The following is a 19,878-nucleotide window of genomic DNA, read 5'->3' on the forward strand; positions in this document are numbered from 1 at the left end:
GTTTAGGTTTCCTCAGGGCTCAATTCTAAACAGCCCAAATAAAGGCTCTGCTGTCCTGAAGGGCACCTTTCAAGAGAAACAAAAATAGGACGCTCGCTTAACAAAAGGGGACTGTTTGGCCACCAACGTCCTGAACGGGGTCTGACCGTAGAACTGGAAGGGCTTTCTGCAAAGTTAAAAAGAAGAAGAAAAACAGCAGCAAGAAAAGAATCATCACAAAATCACCCACTCCAAACCCTCCTTCCCCCTCAGAAGTGCCAACGGATAAAATATAAACCTCTTTGAAGGAAACTCCAGCCAGAGCTCAGCTTTCAGATTTTAGAAGACACTGGCATCCCAAGGCCTCCCCACTGTCAGATCAAACACACACAAAATGGTTCCCTGATATTTGCCCGGTTTCCCCCATACCATAAAAAACAGGCTTTCATTTTAATCTACTTACCACACTGTGGGTGAAGGCCTCTAATTTCACAGCACAGAGATAACACAAATAATTCATATGACATATTAGTCGAATATCTACAGGGGAAGTATTTAGTCAGAGCTCACTGAAAACAATGGGGAGCTTGGCTACTGCCTCAGAAGGCAAAGGAATGGCTCTTCCCACAGGCAGAGCCCCTCCTGTCACACTCACTGGAGTCAAAGATAAGTTCAGCCTCTTAGTATCCGAGTTGTTTTAAGTCAACAGGTCTCCCCAATAATGTAACACTTCTCTAGTCCCTCCATGCGAGGTGACATTATCCCCTCCTTTCCAGGACCTCCAGAGGCTATTCCACGTCAGCAAGCCCCTTGAAAACACTAAGTGCCAGAAACACACAACGGCAATCCCACTATAACCATCATCCACCACCACCGACTGCCCCGCCAAAAAACACTTGTGCCTTTCTGTGTCTCTCCCAACTACAAAGAAAAAAAAAATCTCCCATTTAATTTCCCATGGCCAGACCCATCCTTTGAAGATCTCATACCCTTTCTCGAGACCCTCTTTCAACTTTCTCTCTCCCACGAAGCCTTTCTCCCAGGATAATGTGGAGACCTCTCCACAACTACTATTCATTCCATTTCTCCCAACCTTGAGGTTCTGCCAAGTGTGAGGCAGATTCCCTGTAGAGACAGGATAAATCAATGCTGAGTTGTGTAGAAAGTTTTAAAAAAAACTTTCTAGACAACTCAGGGGAGTTTAAAAGGGGAGGTGGGGGAACGGGGCAACAACTCTACAATCATCAGTTAGACACAATGGGAAGGAGACTACCAACAAAGCAGATTAAATTCAAATGCAGCCTATAGCTGCTAAGTGTATTAAAACCTCACTCTAACTTTAGATACATTCTTGGTGGGGTGATTTTTTTGTTTTTGTTTCTTTTTTAATGCCTTTAGTAAATGTGAGATTTCTGAGTCTAAAGCCAGTTTTTGGAGATACTTCCCTCTGTCAAGGCATCTATCCATCTCTTTCATGTTCTCAACCACACCCACTTGGACTTTCGGCTTATCTTCTCTTGATATAAACATGTACACATGTCCTGGCAGAAAAATTTCACCTTCCAATACCCTGTTAAAAACACTGCTCCATCACGCCTCCAGCCCAGCTGTCCCTCCTGAGCTCCAGGCCCTTGTTAAAATACTGTTTTTCCTGATTCCCTGGTTAACAAGCTCCCTGCCAGCCCCAGATTTCCAGCTGCCCGTGAGACACTTCCCCAGAACCTCCAACTAAGCCCTGGGGACCCGTTCACATCCCACCCCAAGTTGTCCCAGCCAACGGTTCCACCGAACTCACGTACTGACTCCTGCCGTCACCTCCTTTGTGAGCCTAGGATTTTACCTCCCAGGAAATGCTGCCTCGGAGCCCACCCTTCCCCCCATCCAGGTCCTGGCCTGCACTATCTCTCTTCAGAATTGTCACAGAGATCTCCTAACTTGGCTCCTCATCTACACCGTAAATTTTCCACCCCAACTTCAAACACACTTATGCTTAAGGACCTTAACAAGAAAAAATCTGATATTTTTCACTTGCACAGAATTTTGCATAGGAAAATGTTCAAGATGCTTACCTGGTCCCTTCCTAGTTTGTCCAGCTTCATCTCCTGGTCCTCGCCACCATACCTCATGCCCCGGCCCAGCTACACCTCATTCACCCTACCCGAATGTGCCATGAACTTCCATCTCTTGTATCCTGGCCCAGAACGCTCTCTCACTTTTTGTCTTCTAGGTAAATCTCTCCCCATCTTCCCCCAAACCAGGCAAAGCTACCTTCCTCAGTGAACTCTCCCTGACCCCTCATGAGGGGTATTCTCCCTCTTCTGTGTGCTGCACATTTGGTAAGTATCTCTGGTTATAGCACTCTCCACTATTTTTTAAGCTACTGTGCCTTTCCTGCCTATCAACTACCTTAACTTGTACCTCCACTGACTGGCACGTGACCTGACACACAGCAAGTGCTCAATAAATACTTGATGAATGAAGGAATGGAGGCTATACATGGCCTCACCTTTAAACATCTGAAGCTTCCGAAGAATACTGGATTTTCTTGCCTCATCCCAGTCGTCCCACCGCTGGCTCATCTTGAACATACCGATCTAAATTGCACAGTCACTAGCATCCTGAGGGCATTCACTGAATGCCCAAGTGATAGACAGAGAAATGGGGACGGAAGATTCAAGACAATCTATAGCGCTGCCCTCCAGGAACTGAGACCAGTGAGAAGATCAACACAGCGAAGCAGCAAAACAGGAATTCAGTAAGGACTCTAACTAATGAGTGACAAAACCAGAGTGTGTTTGCTCCTAAGAAATAATAATGGAAAAGACTAATTAATAAAGGGATGTCGTCAAACACCATGGTAATTTTCATTATAACATTTTACTGGGCGCGATATTGATTTTTTTTCATTGAGGTTTATAATAAAACTTCTCCACTCAATGTATTCTTAATCCACATGCCAGGCATTGATGCTGCGTGCTGTCTCCTGAAAGGTTCACAGAGTTTAAAGTCAACATTGTTGATCTGTGATACAGTAAGGGCACAGCTGTTTATGAAGCAACTCTGCTTTTAACATTTTGGTCATCAGAGCAAACATGATATATATTAAAGTTAAATATATTCTAAACTACACAAAATCTCACCTCTTTGGATGAGGTCCTTCTGAGGTTCCAGATTACCACGCGGTGGTACTGACAATGGTGCAAAAGCAAAACTCTGAAACATGGGGAGGGGAGAGATGGAGATGACAATAAAATCCCTTCTAGAAGGCCACTGCAGGAAAATCCCTTCCAGATGGCCACTGCACAAAAACATGGGAACAGAGGCTTGGACGCAGTAGTCCATTCCCAGAGATGTCAGGTAAGTCTTCAGAAGCTCCCCGGAAATACCCCCCTAAGAGGTAGAAACTCACACACAGTGTCAAACGACCCCACCCACGCCAGTGCTCTCAGGAGAAAGAGATAAAGTCACAGGGCACCTGGGTGGCTCAGTGGGTTAAAGCCTCTGCCTTTGGCTCAGGTCATGATCCCGGGGTCCTGGGATCAAGCCCCACATCAGGCTCTCGGCTCAGCAGGGAGCCTGCTTCCCTTCCTCTCTCTTTGCCTGTCTCTCTACCTACTTGTGATCTCTGTCTGTCAAATAAATAAATAAAAACTCTTAAAAAAAAAAAAAGAGATAAAGTCATTAGAACCATGGCAAAGCCTAACAGAGTCACGGACTTCCTAATTCACATGTCCCACAGGGTGGAACCACACTGGATGCTGCTTCTCAGAACCCGTTTCTGCTCCAGGCTTAGCTAATGACTTCAGGCTTAAAAATATGTCTCTATCTCTGTGCTGGGGAAGAAGTCCTTTGGCCAGTGTCCTTCCTTGGGAGACAACAGACAAAATAAAATAAACCTCATTCCTGGGCCTTCATGCTTCTTTCCCACCCTGAGACATATCAATGAATAGAGGTTCTCAGAAATGGTAATGAGGACCAAGGGGTTGAAACAAATAGACAAGGCCTTGCTCTCAACCCCTGTCCTTGATACCATATTGACCTGGCCTGAAAAACTGACATCTCTCCCCATCAGGCTAGCCAGCTTGCCACAGTCATCACCGATTTTCTTGATCTGCCTGATAGGCATGATATACGTGTATGCCTGTGTATATATGTGTATGGACATGTGTGTCTGTGTGTGTATATACATCCATCTACATTTACATTTAAATATATAAAGATGAACTTTTTCACTAAACAATGGCTTATTTTCACTAACTCTTCAATATTAAGGATTGGGGCTTCTCAGCCAGAGTCTATTTCTTAAAAAACCAGCTACTCTATGCCTGTATGTGTGTGTATTACCCACACCATCACAATACAAATTAGACAAAATAGATGTGTAATTAATGGTGTCATTCAGTTTACAATGGCACTATTACAATGCCATTACTCTATTTTCATGGCTACTGCATATTAGAACTGGCTTCCAACGTCGTTGAGTAAAGAAATAAAACAACCTCATCAGAGTGTCAATTAATTCTGTATAAGTCACGTAGAATCTCGAAACGAAAACATTTTCACAGTGTCCAAGAAATACCGGTTTCCACTTTTGGTTCACTTTCCTCTTCCTTTGCTAATGCTTCTACCTACATTGACCTATCCTCGTCCAATTATAAGCCAAAATCAATACAGGACCCTCAGCAAGTTTAATTGCTTCTCTAAGAAAGGATATTATAATCCATCAGCACACCCTCCCCTTATGCTAGTGTTACTTCCCCAACACCATGGTGGTACCCTTAACTACTCTTTCTCACACTGGTCTCTCTCATCAGCTCAACTACTGGAACAGCAGAGCAATTTCGAGCAGGTTGCGAGTCTCTGAGAGTATTGCTTGCAAAGTGCATGTAAATTATTAGATTACGTTACAAGTGAAAGACTCAGCAGTGGGTCACCGTAGTGGGGCATTAATGCAGAACAAGTTGAATGGAACCCTCACAGACAAGCTTCTGCCACGTGATTTTTTGGCAGGGAGGAGAAAGTGAGTAAAGGGGAAGGGAGGGCAGGGAATGATGACGGGTTGCTGAGAAATGAGGCGTGAGAGAGCTCTGGAGCACAGTGGGGAGGAGGGCGCTGCCACAGCCTCGGTGGCTGGAGGGGGCGGCTGGAAGCGTGGAAGGAACAGCAAGGGCGGGAGGAGGGAACGGGCAGGCAGGGGCCCTCTTCTGGTTCAGTGAAGGGTGTGGGGTATCAGCTCAGGGAGCCCAAGTGGCTGACAGGGTTGAGCTTCAGTGATTTGTCCTCACAAGGATCCAGCCCCTGATGGTTGAGCAGAGTGACTGGGGCAGAGCCAGTGAGGAAAGGGAACTAGCAGTAAGAGATAAGGTTTTCGATGCCTTCCGATACTCTTGTTTATTTCACTGAGCAACCCATTTCACTGAGCAACCCATCGGAACCACAGAGTGATGATCGGAGGAAAGGGAGTCGGAGACCTGAGGAAGAGAAGGTGAGAGGTGGCCAGAGGACCCCTGTTTCTCTATGTGCTCCATCAACACTACTACAACACTACGAGGGCCGCATTCCACGTGCCCCAAGCATCCTGCTAGGTGTCGTGCATGGACAATCACACGTGGTCCTCAAGCATCTTGGGAAGGCAGCATCCAGTTTTCAGGTGATGAAAGAAACACACTGAGCGGTGAAGGCACTTACCTAAGTTCACACAGTTAGCATCGGGCACACCTGGGCCTCTGGCCCATGTCTGCCTCACTCCGAGCAGGCTTGCAACAAGCACGCATGAGGGTTCCCAACATGTCTGGCCCTCATCTGAGTCGTTCAGGACTGGAGCAGGCCTGAACCTGCCACTGAGGCTGAGTGGTTCCAAGAGAGGCAGAAATGGGACAAACAAGGGCACCTGGGTCCAAACGCAAGGCTCAGCTGGAAGTTGAAGCAAGTAGAAGAGGCGCTTGCAGAGTCGGAACGACAGAGCTGAATCTACTGAGCAAGTGGCCAGCTGGGCGGAGCCCTCTGACAGGGACACTCTCTGCACAGTTGATGAGCACTTACTTTTTGCAAAGCACTGTGGAGGAGTGAAAGAATAAACCACGGTGCTGGTCTTCTTGGGGAGAATCACTTCTCTGGGAAGTAACACCATAAGACAACAGAAAGGAACCTGGCAAAGAAAGAGGTTGCATGCTTACTGCATGAGCGAGGCCCACATGATTGACAACTGTGGAAGACCAGGGTCATGAGAACAGCAGGAGGGAGAGGGTGAGTTTTGTCTCCCAGCTTTATGGAAAACGACTGCAGGCTTACAAGCAGCAAAGAGAGAGAGGGGCAGAAGGTGGGAGATGGGGTTGGGAAGAAGAGGGAAAGGGTGAACACATATATGAGGAACAGGACTAAAGAAGGCCAAAGCCAAGACACAGGTAGAAGAGAATTATCAGAAGTGACCCAGACCGTGGGCTTTACTGAGAGATGCCACCCCTAGAATGCAAGATCCAGGAAGGCAGGAATCGGCCCCCTCTTGTGTGCTGCTTTCACACGCAAGGTGCTCAGCAAAACTTTGTGAAATGAAAGAATGCCACCCTCGGGCTTTTTGACAGTGACATCAAATCCAAGCAAAGGGGATTCCAAAATCTCCATTCTAAGCCAGCCTTGGCAGATGCATGTCTAAATGAAACAGGATATTAATGAGCATGTGCTAAAAGTGGCATAAAGATACCACATGAGATATTATAAGTATTTACATTATTTTTCCCTCCCCCACCTCCTCCCTGAAATCATAATGAGTAACACCTGAAGTCCAACATCAGTTACTGTGGAAACACTCCATCTCTCCTGCCTTCCCTCCAACTGCCGGGCCATGGCTCACAAAAAGGCTGCTTCTATCTCATGCCCAGGACAGGGTTTTTAAAACTGTGAGAGGCAGCCCATAAATAGATCATGAAACCAATCTGGTGGCTCATGATTTGGATCTTGTCTTAAAATACCAGAGCAAAAATAACAGCGCATCCCAGGTAAAGGATAAATATTTTACATGAAAAGTTTATTGCATGCGCATGGGGGGATGTGTGTGTGTGTGTGTGTGTGTGTGTGTGTACATGTACTGACTCACAAGGTAGTATGTTTCTCTCATTGTAGGTCACAGTATAAACACTTAGAAGATATTGCTCTGGAGGGACAGGAAATTCCACTACTGGACATTTTTTTTTCATATTTAAGCTGAGTGACCCTTGTTTTCCTGACAACCCTGGCTGAATGTGGCTGTCAGAGGTATAGCTCTTTGGGCCAGTAAATGTGGCCCATCCTGTAATATCAAGAAATTCTGTGCAACATACTAAGTTCAGAATTAGTTCATTCCAAGTACACCCAGTTTCACAACATACAAACAATCTTTTTGAAGAAAAAAAAAATAAGATTTATTTTTTTTCTAGTTACAAAAGTAATACATGTGCAATGCAGGAGAGTCGAATATACAGAAGAGCACAAAGAAAAAAAACCTCACACCAGAGAAAACCATTTTATCATTTCATTATTAAGGTGTACATGGGTCTGTATTAATACACACACACGTACACACACACACACACACACACGAACACCCAAACTATCGTTTTTTACAAAAAAATCATTCTATGCACATTCTATGCACACTGCTATGAAGGTCATTACTTTTCACTAATAGATGACATTTTCCCAAGAGATATTTGAGAATCATATTTGGGAATACAACATGATTTTTACCGGCTACATAGTATTCCACAGGTGGATTTGCTGGTGAGAGTCTCTATAAAATGCACTGCCTTAAATCCTTTGCCTTGAGGAAAGCAGGAAGCCGCCAAGAGCCAGCCTCCCCCACTCCACCCTCTGGCTGCATCCAGCTCCGGTGAGCACCTCCCCCCCAGCTGCCCCCAGGCGGGGACCAACGACAAGATGCTCCCCTCCAGAGCCTCTATTCTACATTCTGCCGGATCAGCAATGCTGAGACACGGGCACTATTTTCACTATGCTTTAGGATGGCTTTACTGACACCACCACCAGTTCACTGGCTAATTTTGCTACAATAATAAAAATACCCAGTGGGATCTGAAAACATAAGCGTTATTGATAATATTCCATTATTGATGCATGGCCAACATAACGTGCGCTGACTTTCAAACACGTCAACTACCTCATGCTGGATGAACTTGTGTACACACTGTGATAATCTCAGGCGTCTCTCCTGGCGGGGGAGGACTTTGAATCAGTACCTTAGTGGAATTTCTGAGCATTTTGGCACAGCGCACAAGGGCCAGGGACCCCGGAACCTTTCCACAGAAGTAGAAGACCCGTATTCTTGTCACAGTCTTGCTAATCAGTAGGAATGGGACCTCGGATGCATTATTAGACTTCTGTGAGCATCAGCTGGAAGGAGGAGGCCAGGCTAGATGATTTGTGAGGCCCCTTCTGCCTCTAACAGGCTCCGGGCTAATAAAGCAGGACCACTGCCTGCATCGTGAGCGAGAACCACACACCTAGCACACACCCTCAAGCTCAAGATTAGGAAACAAGCTCGAGGAACTTGCTACAGCCTCTCAGTGTCACAGCAGTTCCTCTACTGATTCTCTGTAGGGCCTCAAGAAATTTGGGAGCCTCACTAATCTTCAACCTTCCTTTTCCATGCTGTGAAATGTTCCGTCTTCTGGGTTAACAGACTGCTCTACGGAAATTATCCAGGTTCCCGCTTTCTGAAGACATGTGCTCATCAGAAGTGGGCCACGAGGGCCGGAAAGGGTAAAATGCAACTTGCAACTTCACGCTTGTCCTCACTGGTCAACTATTATGATCAGTAAAAGAAGAATCATTTTTGATTATCAAAGCGTTTCATTTGCCTTTGCTTTCCAATGTTTCATTACCTGGACAATTGCGAGTTATGGGCAGCTCATCTTCCCCGATGCCCTGTCCTTTCAGATATAACATCCCCATCACACAAACGTTCCTGGGAGTACAAGCTGTATCCTTACCACGGCCTTCTTTCCATGCACTGGCTTCATGACTGTACAGTGAAAATGAAAGCAATGCAGTTTATCGAAGAGTTTTTAGACTTGCTAAATATACCCTTGTTTCTTCTGTGATTTGTATGTTGAAAATCCATTAACTTCTATACAGACAGTCTTCCCCAGGACTGGCATCGATCGTATGGGATGAGAGAAGCTTCTCTGCTTCTGGAAGGGCAGAATCGTTGTCTTTTCTCCGTCTTTGTCCATTTCTTCAGGTTTCTTTAAAACTAACTGGAAGAGTCAATAAACATGCCCACCAATTCCCTTAACACACTAGGAGGCAGATTACCATGCCCTTCAGACCTGTTCTTGTTCTGTGTTTCCAAGTATTCCCTTACCTGCCTTTGTCAATTGGCATTCTCGACAAGTTCGTCATAACTTCTCAAAGTGTCAACTTTTCCTCTTTTCATTGCCCTTGTTAAAGATAATTTAAAATTAGAAAGTCACATTCCCCGCCATTTCAGAGTCAATGCTAATTTCATTTTCCTTTGCACAGAAGTCTCCTTCCCCTAGAGATTCCCTTCCTCATTCACAGCCCCCACTCCCCAAGCCCCAAACAGGCATTCTTCATCCCTGTATGCACTTTCATTCCCCTACTGTACCCTTCTTATCTCTCCCCGAAAATACTTCACCCAGTAAAACACACTTTAGCTTGTGGTTCTCCTTCCTTCACTCCACTTCTGAGAGAAATGTCTGTGTCTGGAGATTGTAAAGTCACCTTCAGGAAAGAGGCATACAGTTGGCTGTCAATTAATCAGGATAAGACAGAAAAAAATTACATCGTGCGCAGCTTTGCTTCTCAGTACATGCGTTTATGCTTTGGGGATCAAGAGGATTTCTCCCACACAAGCTAAAATTCATATTTATGCCTTTTGTTTGGCTATAACTAATTCTCTACCTAGCAGCACAGTAGTTAATAGTCTGGATTATTTAAAACAGTGATTACCATAGCTCATTATAAATTCAAGTGTAGGTCCCTCATTTTCCCCGTTCTGTTTCACCTCTATCCTTTGCAATCTGCCTATTTATCCTTGCTAGCACTCTTTGCTCATAAGTCCAATAATTTTATATTCTGTAATTTTTAGCCACACATCTAGCTTGACATACAGATTTTAAGCCAGTTTATTTTCCCCCATTAAGCACAGACCCAAACGTCACCATTCCTGTCACGTATACAATTCCATCAAGTTTCAGAGTGTCATTTATACACAATTTTATTTCTTCTTACTTCTTTCACACACGCCTACCACTTACGTACAGCAACTTCACTACATTCATATTTCATAAACTTCATCAGTATTCAGCCAAATCCTCCCCCGAAGTAAGCTAGGTATTTTTAACAGTGCGCTGCCTCTTTCACAGGCTTGAGGATCCTGTACTAAGTGGCACCCTTCCTTGCACCCCAAAGGAGTTTCATCCATTATGGTCTGATCGTGGATGGAGGAACTTCCTGATTATTTCAAAAAACTTTCAGCTAGTTCACAATCAAAACTCAAACACCCAGTTACATTGCTAGAGATGATTTGAGGCTGGCAGATTATAAATCCTCTATGCCCCAAGCGTTCCTACTCAGTTCCAGCCTCTGAGTGAGCTTCGGGGAAGAATAGCACCGGTGCAGAGACTCCCTGGCCTGGCCTGCAGTTCTCTGGCACCTTCAAGGGTGTGGGAGACCTGTACTCTCAACTGGTGGTGGACACTGGAGAGGGCTCTGTAGCCGGCCACCAGGGCCTCAGTTCTGTGGATGAGACAATCACCAGAAAAACACAGGGCCACACCACTGTCAACATGTCAGAGCACATAATGCAATATGACAGAGCATAATAATGACATGTCCACGGAGGCCATACACATCTGGTAGGGGAAAAAGGAAAACAAACAAACAAACAAACATAAAAGAACCATTCTTCCACCAACACAAGGGAATTGTTACCTGTAATTCCTTTTCACATTGGCATGTTAAAACGGGAGCAAAAAGCAAGCCACAAGACATGGCACATTTATTCCTCATCACCCCCCATTCAACTTCCTTGATGCCCTTACTCGGAAAACAAAATAATAATAATAATAATAATAATGATAAGGATAATAATAGTAGTAGTAGTAGTAATTGGACTGTCACAAAAGAACACCCTAGCCCCTAAGATGAATTTGCAAAGCTGTGACATCAAGGATACCAGAAGATAAACAAAGACTCTCATGAAATCACGTGGGATGGCCCTGAGAAAGTCAGCCTCTGATGGTGCCGTCCCGGGCACGCTTTCCATACTGGTCCAGTGAACAAAGGCCCAAACTTCAAAGGAGAATTTCCTTTGGGGGAATTTAAATGCTCTTTATTGATATTCTTGAAAGTCTTCCCACCAACCCTAGAATTTCCTAGTTTCTAGGATTTATGAGATACCCCTCTCAACGTATCTAAGGAAGAGGCAAAATTACCCATCATTTTCTAGCTACCAGAAGTTACATAATGCTATGGAAATACATTACATAACTTATTTGTAAATACAACAGTCTTCCTAGACATCTGGGAATGATTTCACATCCTCTGTTAACTGTAGGGGAAGAATAAAGGCTCTAGATTCAGGTTGAAATTTTCCTAGAAAGTAAAAACCTCAATTAACCAGAATCAACAAATTAAAGTGAATTTCTGCTTTGCTCCTTGCGAGCTAGAGACCAAGAAAGGCAAATAACAAAACATACTGATATTGAGGATTTAACAGAAAAAGAAAACAATTTCCAAGCTGGGATCAGGGCAGATTTAGTCCAATCTCTGGCACTGTCTCCATTCACAGTTCTATAATGCACAATCAGAATTCATCCTCAGAATAGTGACCCTGTGCCACTGTAAGATCCTCAAACCTCAAAGAAAGATTCGATTACATTCCCCATGTTCTTTCTAGGGTAGGAAAGGGGACCGGCACATTTAAAAGAAACATATTCAAAAAGAAAAAGACAGAAAAGATTCAGTTAATCTACTGTTAGCCAGAAAAACTAATTCATTAGTAATGCCTTGGTACCCTTATAGAAAAATCATGATTTACTGTATATTAATCAACACTTGAACACTGATTATCTGGAGAATTTTTTTAAAGCATTATTCAAAATGATTCACTTTTATTTCTCTTAACATACGTTTTAGTAAGGTGGGTGAAAAATTTAACAGCTCATTTCCAAACCAATGGAATTGTGTGATTCATTATGAATCACACAAACAGACACATACACACACACAGGCACGCACACAATACTCCCCCCAATAACAACAACAAAAATACCCACATTTTTTTAAATGATAGAAGAGAGAACAATACAGAGAAAAAGAGACAGAGACACTGTTGCTAAATTTTCAACAAGGATGATAGTCTTCATATTCAGAAAGATACTCCACATTCTAGGTCAGGTTTACTCTGGTACCTTAAGGCCTTTCAAAGCGGACTCTCGTTGCTCCCGAAGAATCTATCACTAATCTAGGATGATTGGTCAGGAATCTCCCTGAGGGAGTGGACGGTGTCTACCTCCAAGTACCTGAACAATGGCTCAAGGAAGACAAAGAGGGTAAGCAGCAGGTTATGTCAAAAGAAGCGAGCTGGGTTTTCTATAAAATTTTAGTCTTTGGCACACAGGGCAGTCATATTATAATTTTTCCCCAGACACCTGAAGTGTCATTATGTATTTTGCTTCTACGAATACGTAAGTACAGAAGCACGGTTCATTAAGTAGATGGACGATGAGGGCGGAGAGGAGGAGCACTCTCAGAAAAAGTGGCCTACACTGTAAGAAACCATACCACGCAAACAGAATTTTCAGTGACATCCAACTCAAGTCTGCCCTTCCAAAAACACACCACAACTTTCTGGAAGCAAAAATGGGAAAATGTGCATCTTCTTGTCAGAAGTGACAGGAGTGTGGCCCAAGGAGAAGCAGCCATGGGCTTGTCTCATGTGCATTCCAAAGGTTAGCTCTGGACAGGGGTCGGTTTGCTTCCAAAAGCAATTCAGCTGTCACCCAAAATCCTCAGAATGTTTCCCCTGGAGGCACAATTACAGCAATGAACATTCTCGAACATCCCTACATCCTGCCTAGGAGCCTGGTGTGGAACTAGCAGTGTGTGCTGCACCCCCGACCGCCAAGACCTCTGCTGTCTTGAAAACACTAGCTGAAGGGTCTCAGCGGAGGGGGATTCCACACAGACTCCGTATTTCAGTTTCGGAAATGGAGGCATTTTATAGAAAAAGCCAAGGCTCTTCGTGATGCTAGGAGGTTCTGGAAAATTCCAGCAAGTGACTAACATAAAAAGAGTCTGCTATAAATGTTTTAGCCACTCAGGATTTGACTTCTGGATTAATAATTCAATTCATTTTAAGAAAGAAGGGGTAAGAAACAGAAAAGTTATCATACCTATCACCAAATGCATTTCTAAAATTATTCCATTTTTTCAGGGTTTAATTATAAAGGTTTTTATGAGCAATTTACCAGAAAATTAAAAGTCCCTTAGTTTAAAAAACAATCATTCCATCCCTCTGGCAAAGGATTTTATCCCAGCCAGTAGCTCTTTCAAACTATGGGGCATCACTTGTTCACTGTGGAGAGCCTGAGTTAGAAAAGTAGATCTAGAAAAGGCTATAAACTGCCAGGCAAGAAGGGTACCTACCAGAAAGTGAATCAGCCAAGACAGAAGGGGAGGAGTGGAGGCCAGGCACTTTGGTTATGTGGTTCTAGAAGTCCTAGGGGCTACAAATAAACTACAGGCCTTGTTAACTGATTTTCAGTCAATCTAAACTGAGCCTCCAGGGGGTTCAATCTCAACCCAACTGAGCTTTTCAATGTTAATCCCATCTTTTGGTTTCGATTTTTCCCTTAGGTCGGCAGGCCCTAAAAGCCTTCAACTTACACATGGGTGTTCCAAATCAACTGCGTACCACGCAGCCCTGTAACGATAACTTTAGTAAAGTAAAATATGTAAGCTTCTGGCATGCATAGAATAACGAGATTCTGGAAAAGGGGTTTTAATAACAGTTATGTCACAATGCTTACGGCTCCCTGAAGTCCCTGAAAGCCTTGTTAAATTAAAGATTCGCTGTGGTTTTTTTCCGTTTCATTCTTACTTCCCATGTTGCTTCTTGCCTTTCTTTTTTGCCTTCCATTGTGTTGCAGAGATGGTACTGAACAACACCAGCCATCGTTAATACCACCCAGAAAACAGGACAGTTTCATTACAACTGCTAATGTTCCCTGCTAGTTTTAAGGACAGGGGAGGTCCGTCTTTCCGATTACAAAGTCACACATCTGATTCTGGTAGCGCAGGCACTAAGGGGACGCAGCCCATTCACAAGGGGACTCCCAGGAGTTTGGCATTCAACAACAGCTTCAAGTCTACCTAGGTAATGTCTCATGAGGTCACCTCAATGTCATGAGAATACAGACCACAGTTTCTGGGGACTGCAAACACTGGTTGGCTGGAAGCGAACCCTGCTACCTCTCTGGAAAGCATCTCCCAAATCCAAAAGCTTCCCATTTCACCCAATGCCAAGAACTCCATTCAATCCTCCTTGAGGTTGAAAATGCTAATTATAAGGTGATGATGTTTGCTTTTCCTTTTGAGTTGTGTGCCTTTCTGTTTTAAGTATTAAAAAGGCGTAATCACCTAGTGTGTAGGTTAATTTCTTTCCGATATTGTAATTTATGCAACATTAATACTGGATGCCAGCTCCAATTTTCTTGCTGCTTACACTCTGGGAGCCGACTTGCATATTCTGCCAACTCCATTACATCATCTGAAAACCCAAACATTTCCCATTTTCAAATCACTCTCATCTACCAGGCATACCTACACTTTCTCTCTTTTTCTCCCTAGGTCACACACACAAAGATTGGTATCCCTGAGGAGCAGACACTACATCTGAGGTTAAAGTCTGCAAATGCACATAATTTCTGGAAGCTATTACTACTGCTGTGTTAGCTAAAGGATGCCTCCATCTCTGACCTTCCTTTTTCCATTCAGACTGTTATATAACCTAGTGCCTGCGTGCAGGATGTGAGTTGAGTGTTTGGGCCTTACCTCTTCTCCCTCCCCTTAGTAAATCTCCTGGAGAGATGGATAAGGGGTTGGTTCAAAGGAGAGTGAGCTGAGGAGGATGACCCTCTAGGGGACAAGGGGACAAAGGTCAACAGGTCAGTTGTATAGGGTGCATCCCACCCCTACTTTGTCCCTCTCCCCTTTTTGCTAAGCCTAGGGGGCTAGTGGTACTGAATGCCTCAACGTTATATAATTTGCAAGAACAGCAAGTTACGGATTTGTTAGTTGGTTCTGCAGCCTGCCACCCTGATCTCTTGCAAGAACACCTTCTGGCAAGAATGACACCTGAAGATGCTAATAACAAAGGGGAGGGGTAGGTTACGAGAGAGGGTGGTGACAGCACAAACCACAAATTAGTGTGGCTTCTTATATTTTATTCCCCCCCCTTAAAAAAAAAAAAAAAACCTCAGAAACACATGAAGGGGATTTTCTCCAGTGTTTCTGATTAACCCTGTTACATAACCCGCTCGCATTCCAAATCCACCGTCTCAGGGTCTAAATATACTCTTTGCAGCCAAAAGCTCTCCACACACAAACTCACGGAGCTGGCGACAGGACCCGGCCCCTGGCCCTGATCCCCCTCCCTTCCTAGCCCTTGCTGCACCCCCCTCCCGCTGAAACCGCGGTTCCGCGTGTTCACTCCTCGGAAATCGCCTTTAATTAAATGTTTTTCGTGTGTGTCATCCTGATGGCTTTTACTGTACTCGAATTCCGTGAATGGGAAAGCGCCCGGACAGGGGGTGTGGCTAAGGGGGGGGTGAATACTGTAAAACAGCCAGCACATGATCAGCCATATTCCTACCTCCAACTATAACATCGAGAGGAAGGGAGCGGCTCCCGGGCCCCCACTCGCCTCTCTCCAGCCCTCCCCAATCGCCGCCAGAAGCCCAGTGTCAAGAGGAGGGGGCGCGCTGGGCCGGTGCCCAAGCCCGGGCTGGAGATCCTCCTGATCCCCAGCCCTGGGCTGCTCGCGCGAGCCCGCTTCCTCCGGAGTGACAGGCGTGATTTATACATTATTTACAACAGTAATTAAAGCCGTAGCTTCCTCCTGTTCTTTGCAAACTCCAGGCGCAATCAAATAAATAATCCCCCACCTCCAAGAAAAGCCCCCACATCAGGTTCTGACACCTTTCTTAAAAGAGAGAGTGAGCCTTCCCCAACACTCGACTTTAGGAAAATGCAAGGAGGGGGCAATGGAGTCTCCTGCCCACCCCCCCTCCCCGCACAAACGCTCCAAAATGAAGTGTAAAAATCGCTCCGGGGATGGGGGGGGGGCATCTCTCGCACTATCCAACCAGCATCCAACTCTCGCTGACCATTCCCAGGTTCTTGCAGAAACGCTTGAACCTCAGAGAGGGAAGGATTCCCAGGGCAGAAATAAGTTTGGGTGCATTTCGAGCTTTCTGTTTCTGCTTGTTTGCTTTTGCAGGCGCTCACTCCGAATGCGCGTGGAGCGCCCCACAGCACCACCGCCCTCCGCGCGCTGGCGCGCACACGCCCCCCGCCAGCCTGGGCGCCCGGCTGCGAACCCCGGGTCTGCAAACTTGAGGATCTCCCCTCGTCGCGCCCGCCAGACAACTTAGCGAGCACCTCACGCGCCCGTACCCCCCTTCCTCCAGCCCTTCCTCCAAATCCCAAGCCCACCGTCGCGTTCCAGAGAAGGTGCCCACGTCGCCCCGAGATCCAGGAGCGCCCCCTCTCCACCCCCGGGGCTTCCCAGGTCGCTCACTCCTCCCGCACCCCCTCAGCTCTGCGGGAGACCGAAAACACACTACGTCTGGGGCAGCCAGGGCCGAAACTGTCAAGAGGAGAAAAGGTAAAGCGGGAGGAGGGTGGCCATAAACGGATTTTTTTTTTCTTCTTAAAAGGACACTGCCGCTTTAAAAGTTTCTTTCCCGGGCCCCCACTCTCCGGTTCTCCGTATTTTGGGGGAGCGTATTTAATTTGGACTACGCGGCTTTCCTCCTCTCTTCGCAGAAAAATCAAAGCCAGGGGGTGAGCCCGCCGGCTGTCAACCCTCCTGCCGCCTCCCCCGCCCCCCTCTCCTCCCGCAACCCGAGAACGGGCTGCAAAAGTTTGCAACATTTCTGGGGGGCGGAGGGGGGAGGGGAAGGGGGCTCTCCGGGCTCGGGGCGCCGCTGCAGGCTCGCGCGCGGCCCCGGACCCCGCGCTCCGGGCGCCCGCTCCCGGCCGGCCCCCGCTCCGCTCCCGGGCTCCCGCCGCCCCCTCCTCAGCCCCTCTCGCAGCCTCCTACCTCTGCTGGTGCTGGAATAGCTCTGTCTGCGCACCGGGGCGGGCGGCTCGCTCTTGCGGGCGGATTCCTGGTTCAGCGGGGTCTCCCTGGCGCCGGCGGCCGCGTCCGCGCCGCTGCTGCCCGGCTCGCTGGCGGCGGGGTCGGGGGCTGCCGGAGCTGACTCCATGTTTTTTCCCAATGTAGAGATCGCTGGAGATGGCGAGCTCCGAGACTCCCTCTATCTTCTGTTTTCAGAGCAACTCTATGGTACCAAAAAAAAAAAAAAAAAAAGTGGGGGGGGGGGGGAGAAAGAGACCGGGGAGAGCTGGAGGGAGAGAGCAGGCGGCGGCGGCGGGCGAGCGAGAGCGCGAGGGAGCGCGCGGAGTGTGTCTGGGTGGACGTAAGTGTGCGCCCGAGAGGGGTTGGGAGGCGGGTCTGGCCACCGGCAGCGCTAGCGAGAGCTTCTCCAGCCGGCCCCCACACCCACATTCCCCACCCTCCAGACCCCAGACCGAGAGCCACCGACTGGCTGCCAATTTTGGGGCGGGGTGGGGGTTGGAGGGGAGAGGCTCTCTTGCCCCGATCCTCCCCTTTGCCCAGCCCAGAGACTGAAACGAAGATCAGCGAGATGATCCTGTGCCTACTTCTGAGAATCTCTCGGGAACAGCACTCGGCCCCATCTGCAGCCAGACTGAGAAGAGACAAATGCGATCATCCACGTTGGGGAATCGCAGGTAGCTCCCTGCCAGCCCACCCCAGAACTGAGGAGAAACTAAAAAGGAATTCGACCTGGCCCAACACCCCAAGGAAGGAGGAGGATGGGGGGACGTGGCACTTTTTACTTCGGGATGGGACGCCCAGTGGGTTTCCAGATTGGTTTGATACATCTGTGTCTAAAACAGGTTTTAGGTCTTGAACCGCCCGGGACAGCCAATTTCTGGTGTGGCTGAAAGAGGTGGCTTTCAGCCCCTTCCCTGCTTTCTCTGAGAAGGATCCAGAAACCACTTGGCAGGGCAGTTTCTACTGAAGAAAACTTTGGCCTGTTTGGTTGATGACTATCTAAGCTGGTTGTAATATGGCATACTGCATCTAGTTCTGTGTGGCTGCTAATTGTCAATTCCCACTGGTAATCTTACTATTAAACCTGCAGTCTCATCCATAAAAGATATACTGGAGAGGCATTAATAATGTCTCGGTGATAAAGTTCAGATAATTAACAGCTCTTAATAATTCACATCATTGTAGACATCATTCTGCACCTCCCTTCCATTGAAACACACCCATCACATAGTAGGTGTTTAATAATATCAAAGGAAAGTAGAGAATTGTATCAATATTACCTTGACCCCAAACTCCAATATGAAGGGACAATACAAACTGAATAACTAGAAAACATTCAGGTGGTATTAGCCTGACTTCTCTGTCTCAATGCTCAATTGACCAATTCTTTCTGACTCCCCAAATACTGATGAAATCAGTACATTTTTAACATACACCCTCACCTTTCTTTCAGAAAGCTCACAAAGTTTGACAATAAAAAATATTATTATATACCAGAAGGTGGCATAAATATGTGTATTTAGGGGGTTGGGATGGGAGAAAGAAGTAGGGAATATTTTCCTTTTTCTACCTTCCTAGTTTGGAAAAAGGCTTTTTAAAAAGGGGGGGGGGGCTTGTTAGATAATTCCTTAAGATGAACCTCCATGTGCCAAACTTCACACATGATTTGTGTTACTGTTACTGATATTGGTGTGATTTCAAATACACAATGCTCTTTGCTATGGTCTGTGTGTTAAATCAGCAAAACCTGTGGTCCACTCTTCCGAGTGATGTAAATGAGATGTGAACGGTTCTGATACCTTAATCCAGTCTGCAAGGTTCCCTGGCTTTAGCCTGTCTGTTGGCGCCTACAAACAATGCCCCGATTGTCTCCTCCATCCCAAATCAGATGTGTGGGTTGCCCCATACATCAAAGCACAAGATTTCCAGAACAGCCTTCACACCATTTACAATTGGTTAGCCTGTTAATAATGTTCTTGATGTAATTGACCTAGCTTGTCACTCTTGACTTTACTAAGTAAACAAATATATCAAAGTGCACAGTTTCATAAATAAGCGAGGGCCTCTGGAGAAGTGAATATCTTAAAATATATCCACTGCTCCATATTTATTTTAAAATATTTTAAACAATTTTTCATATTAAATTTCACCAACAATTCTATTTGGGATACAAGTGGCTCAAACATATCCCTGGCTCCTTTTTAGGTACCAGTAGCAACTCATTAACATTTTTCTGGTTAAGTCTATTCCCCTGAGCCTTCAACTGGTTCCTTTCCTATTCTCCTTCGACTAAGCTAGTCTTTGTTCACCCTGGAAAGACCTTCCTGAAAATGGCCCTAGTGACCTTAGTCAATTAAGACAGAATCCATATTCCCTTCAGCGGCAAATTCCAGCTCCAAAAAGCCATTCCTCCTAACTCTCTAAAACAATTACTGCTTCTGCAATTTAAAACAATTGGGACCGAAAGTGCTTTCCCCAAGGGAAAAATAAAAGTGAGTTAGATACATTCCTTGACT

At 46.0% G+C, this 19,878-nt stretch overlaps 1 protein-coding gene and 1 long non-coding RNA gene across 2 annotated transcripts in view; one reads left to right on the top strand and one right to left on the bottom strand.

Moving 5' to 3' along the window:
- The window catches only part of RORA (RAR related orphan receptor A), a 706,076-nt gene extending 688,509 nt beyond the window's left edge, over positions 1-17,567 (bottom strand). Inside the window, exon 1 of the mRNA XM_032341460.1 lies at positions 17,324-17,567. Within this exon, the coding sequence (XP_032197351.1) occupies positions 17,324-17,489 (166 nt within the window). The 5' untranslated portion in view covers positions 17,490-17,567. The remainder of the gene's footprint in view (positions 1-17,323) is intronic.
- LOC116589819 lies at positions 16,407-18,601 on the top strand. The gene is made up of 3 exons (XR_004285412.1): positions 16,407-16,885; positions 17,507-17,569; positions 17,903-18,601. It is a non-coding gene; the product is annotated as an uncharacterized LOC116589819 (long non-coding RNA).
- Positions 18,602-19,878: the final 1,277 nt, after the last annotated feature.

This window comes from Mustela erminea, chromosome 5 (assembly GCF_009829155.1).
Source record: "Mustela erminea isolate mMusErm1 chromosome 5, mMusErm1.Pri, whole genome shotgun sequence".
NCBI lineage: Eukaryota > Metazoa > Chordata > Mammalia > Carnivora > Mustelidae > Mustela > Mustela erminea.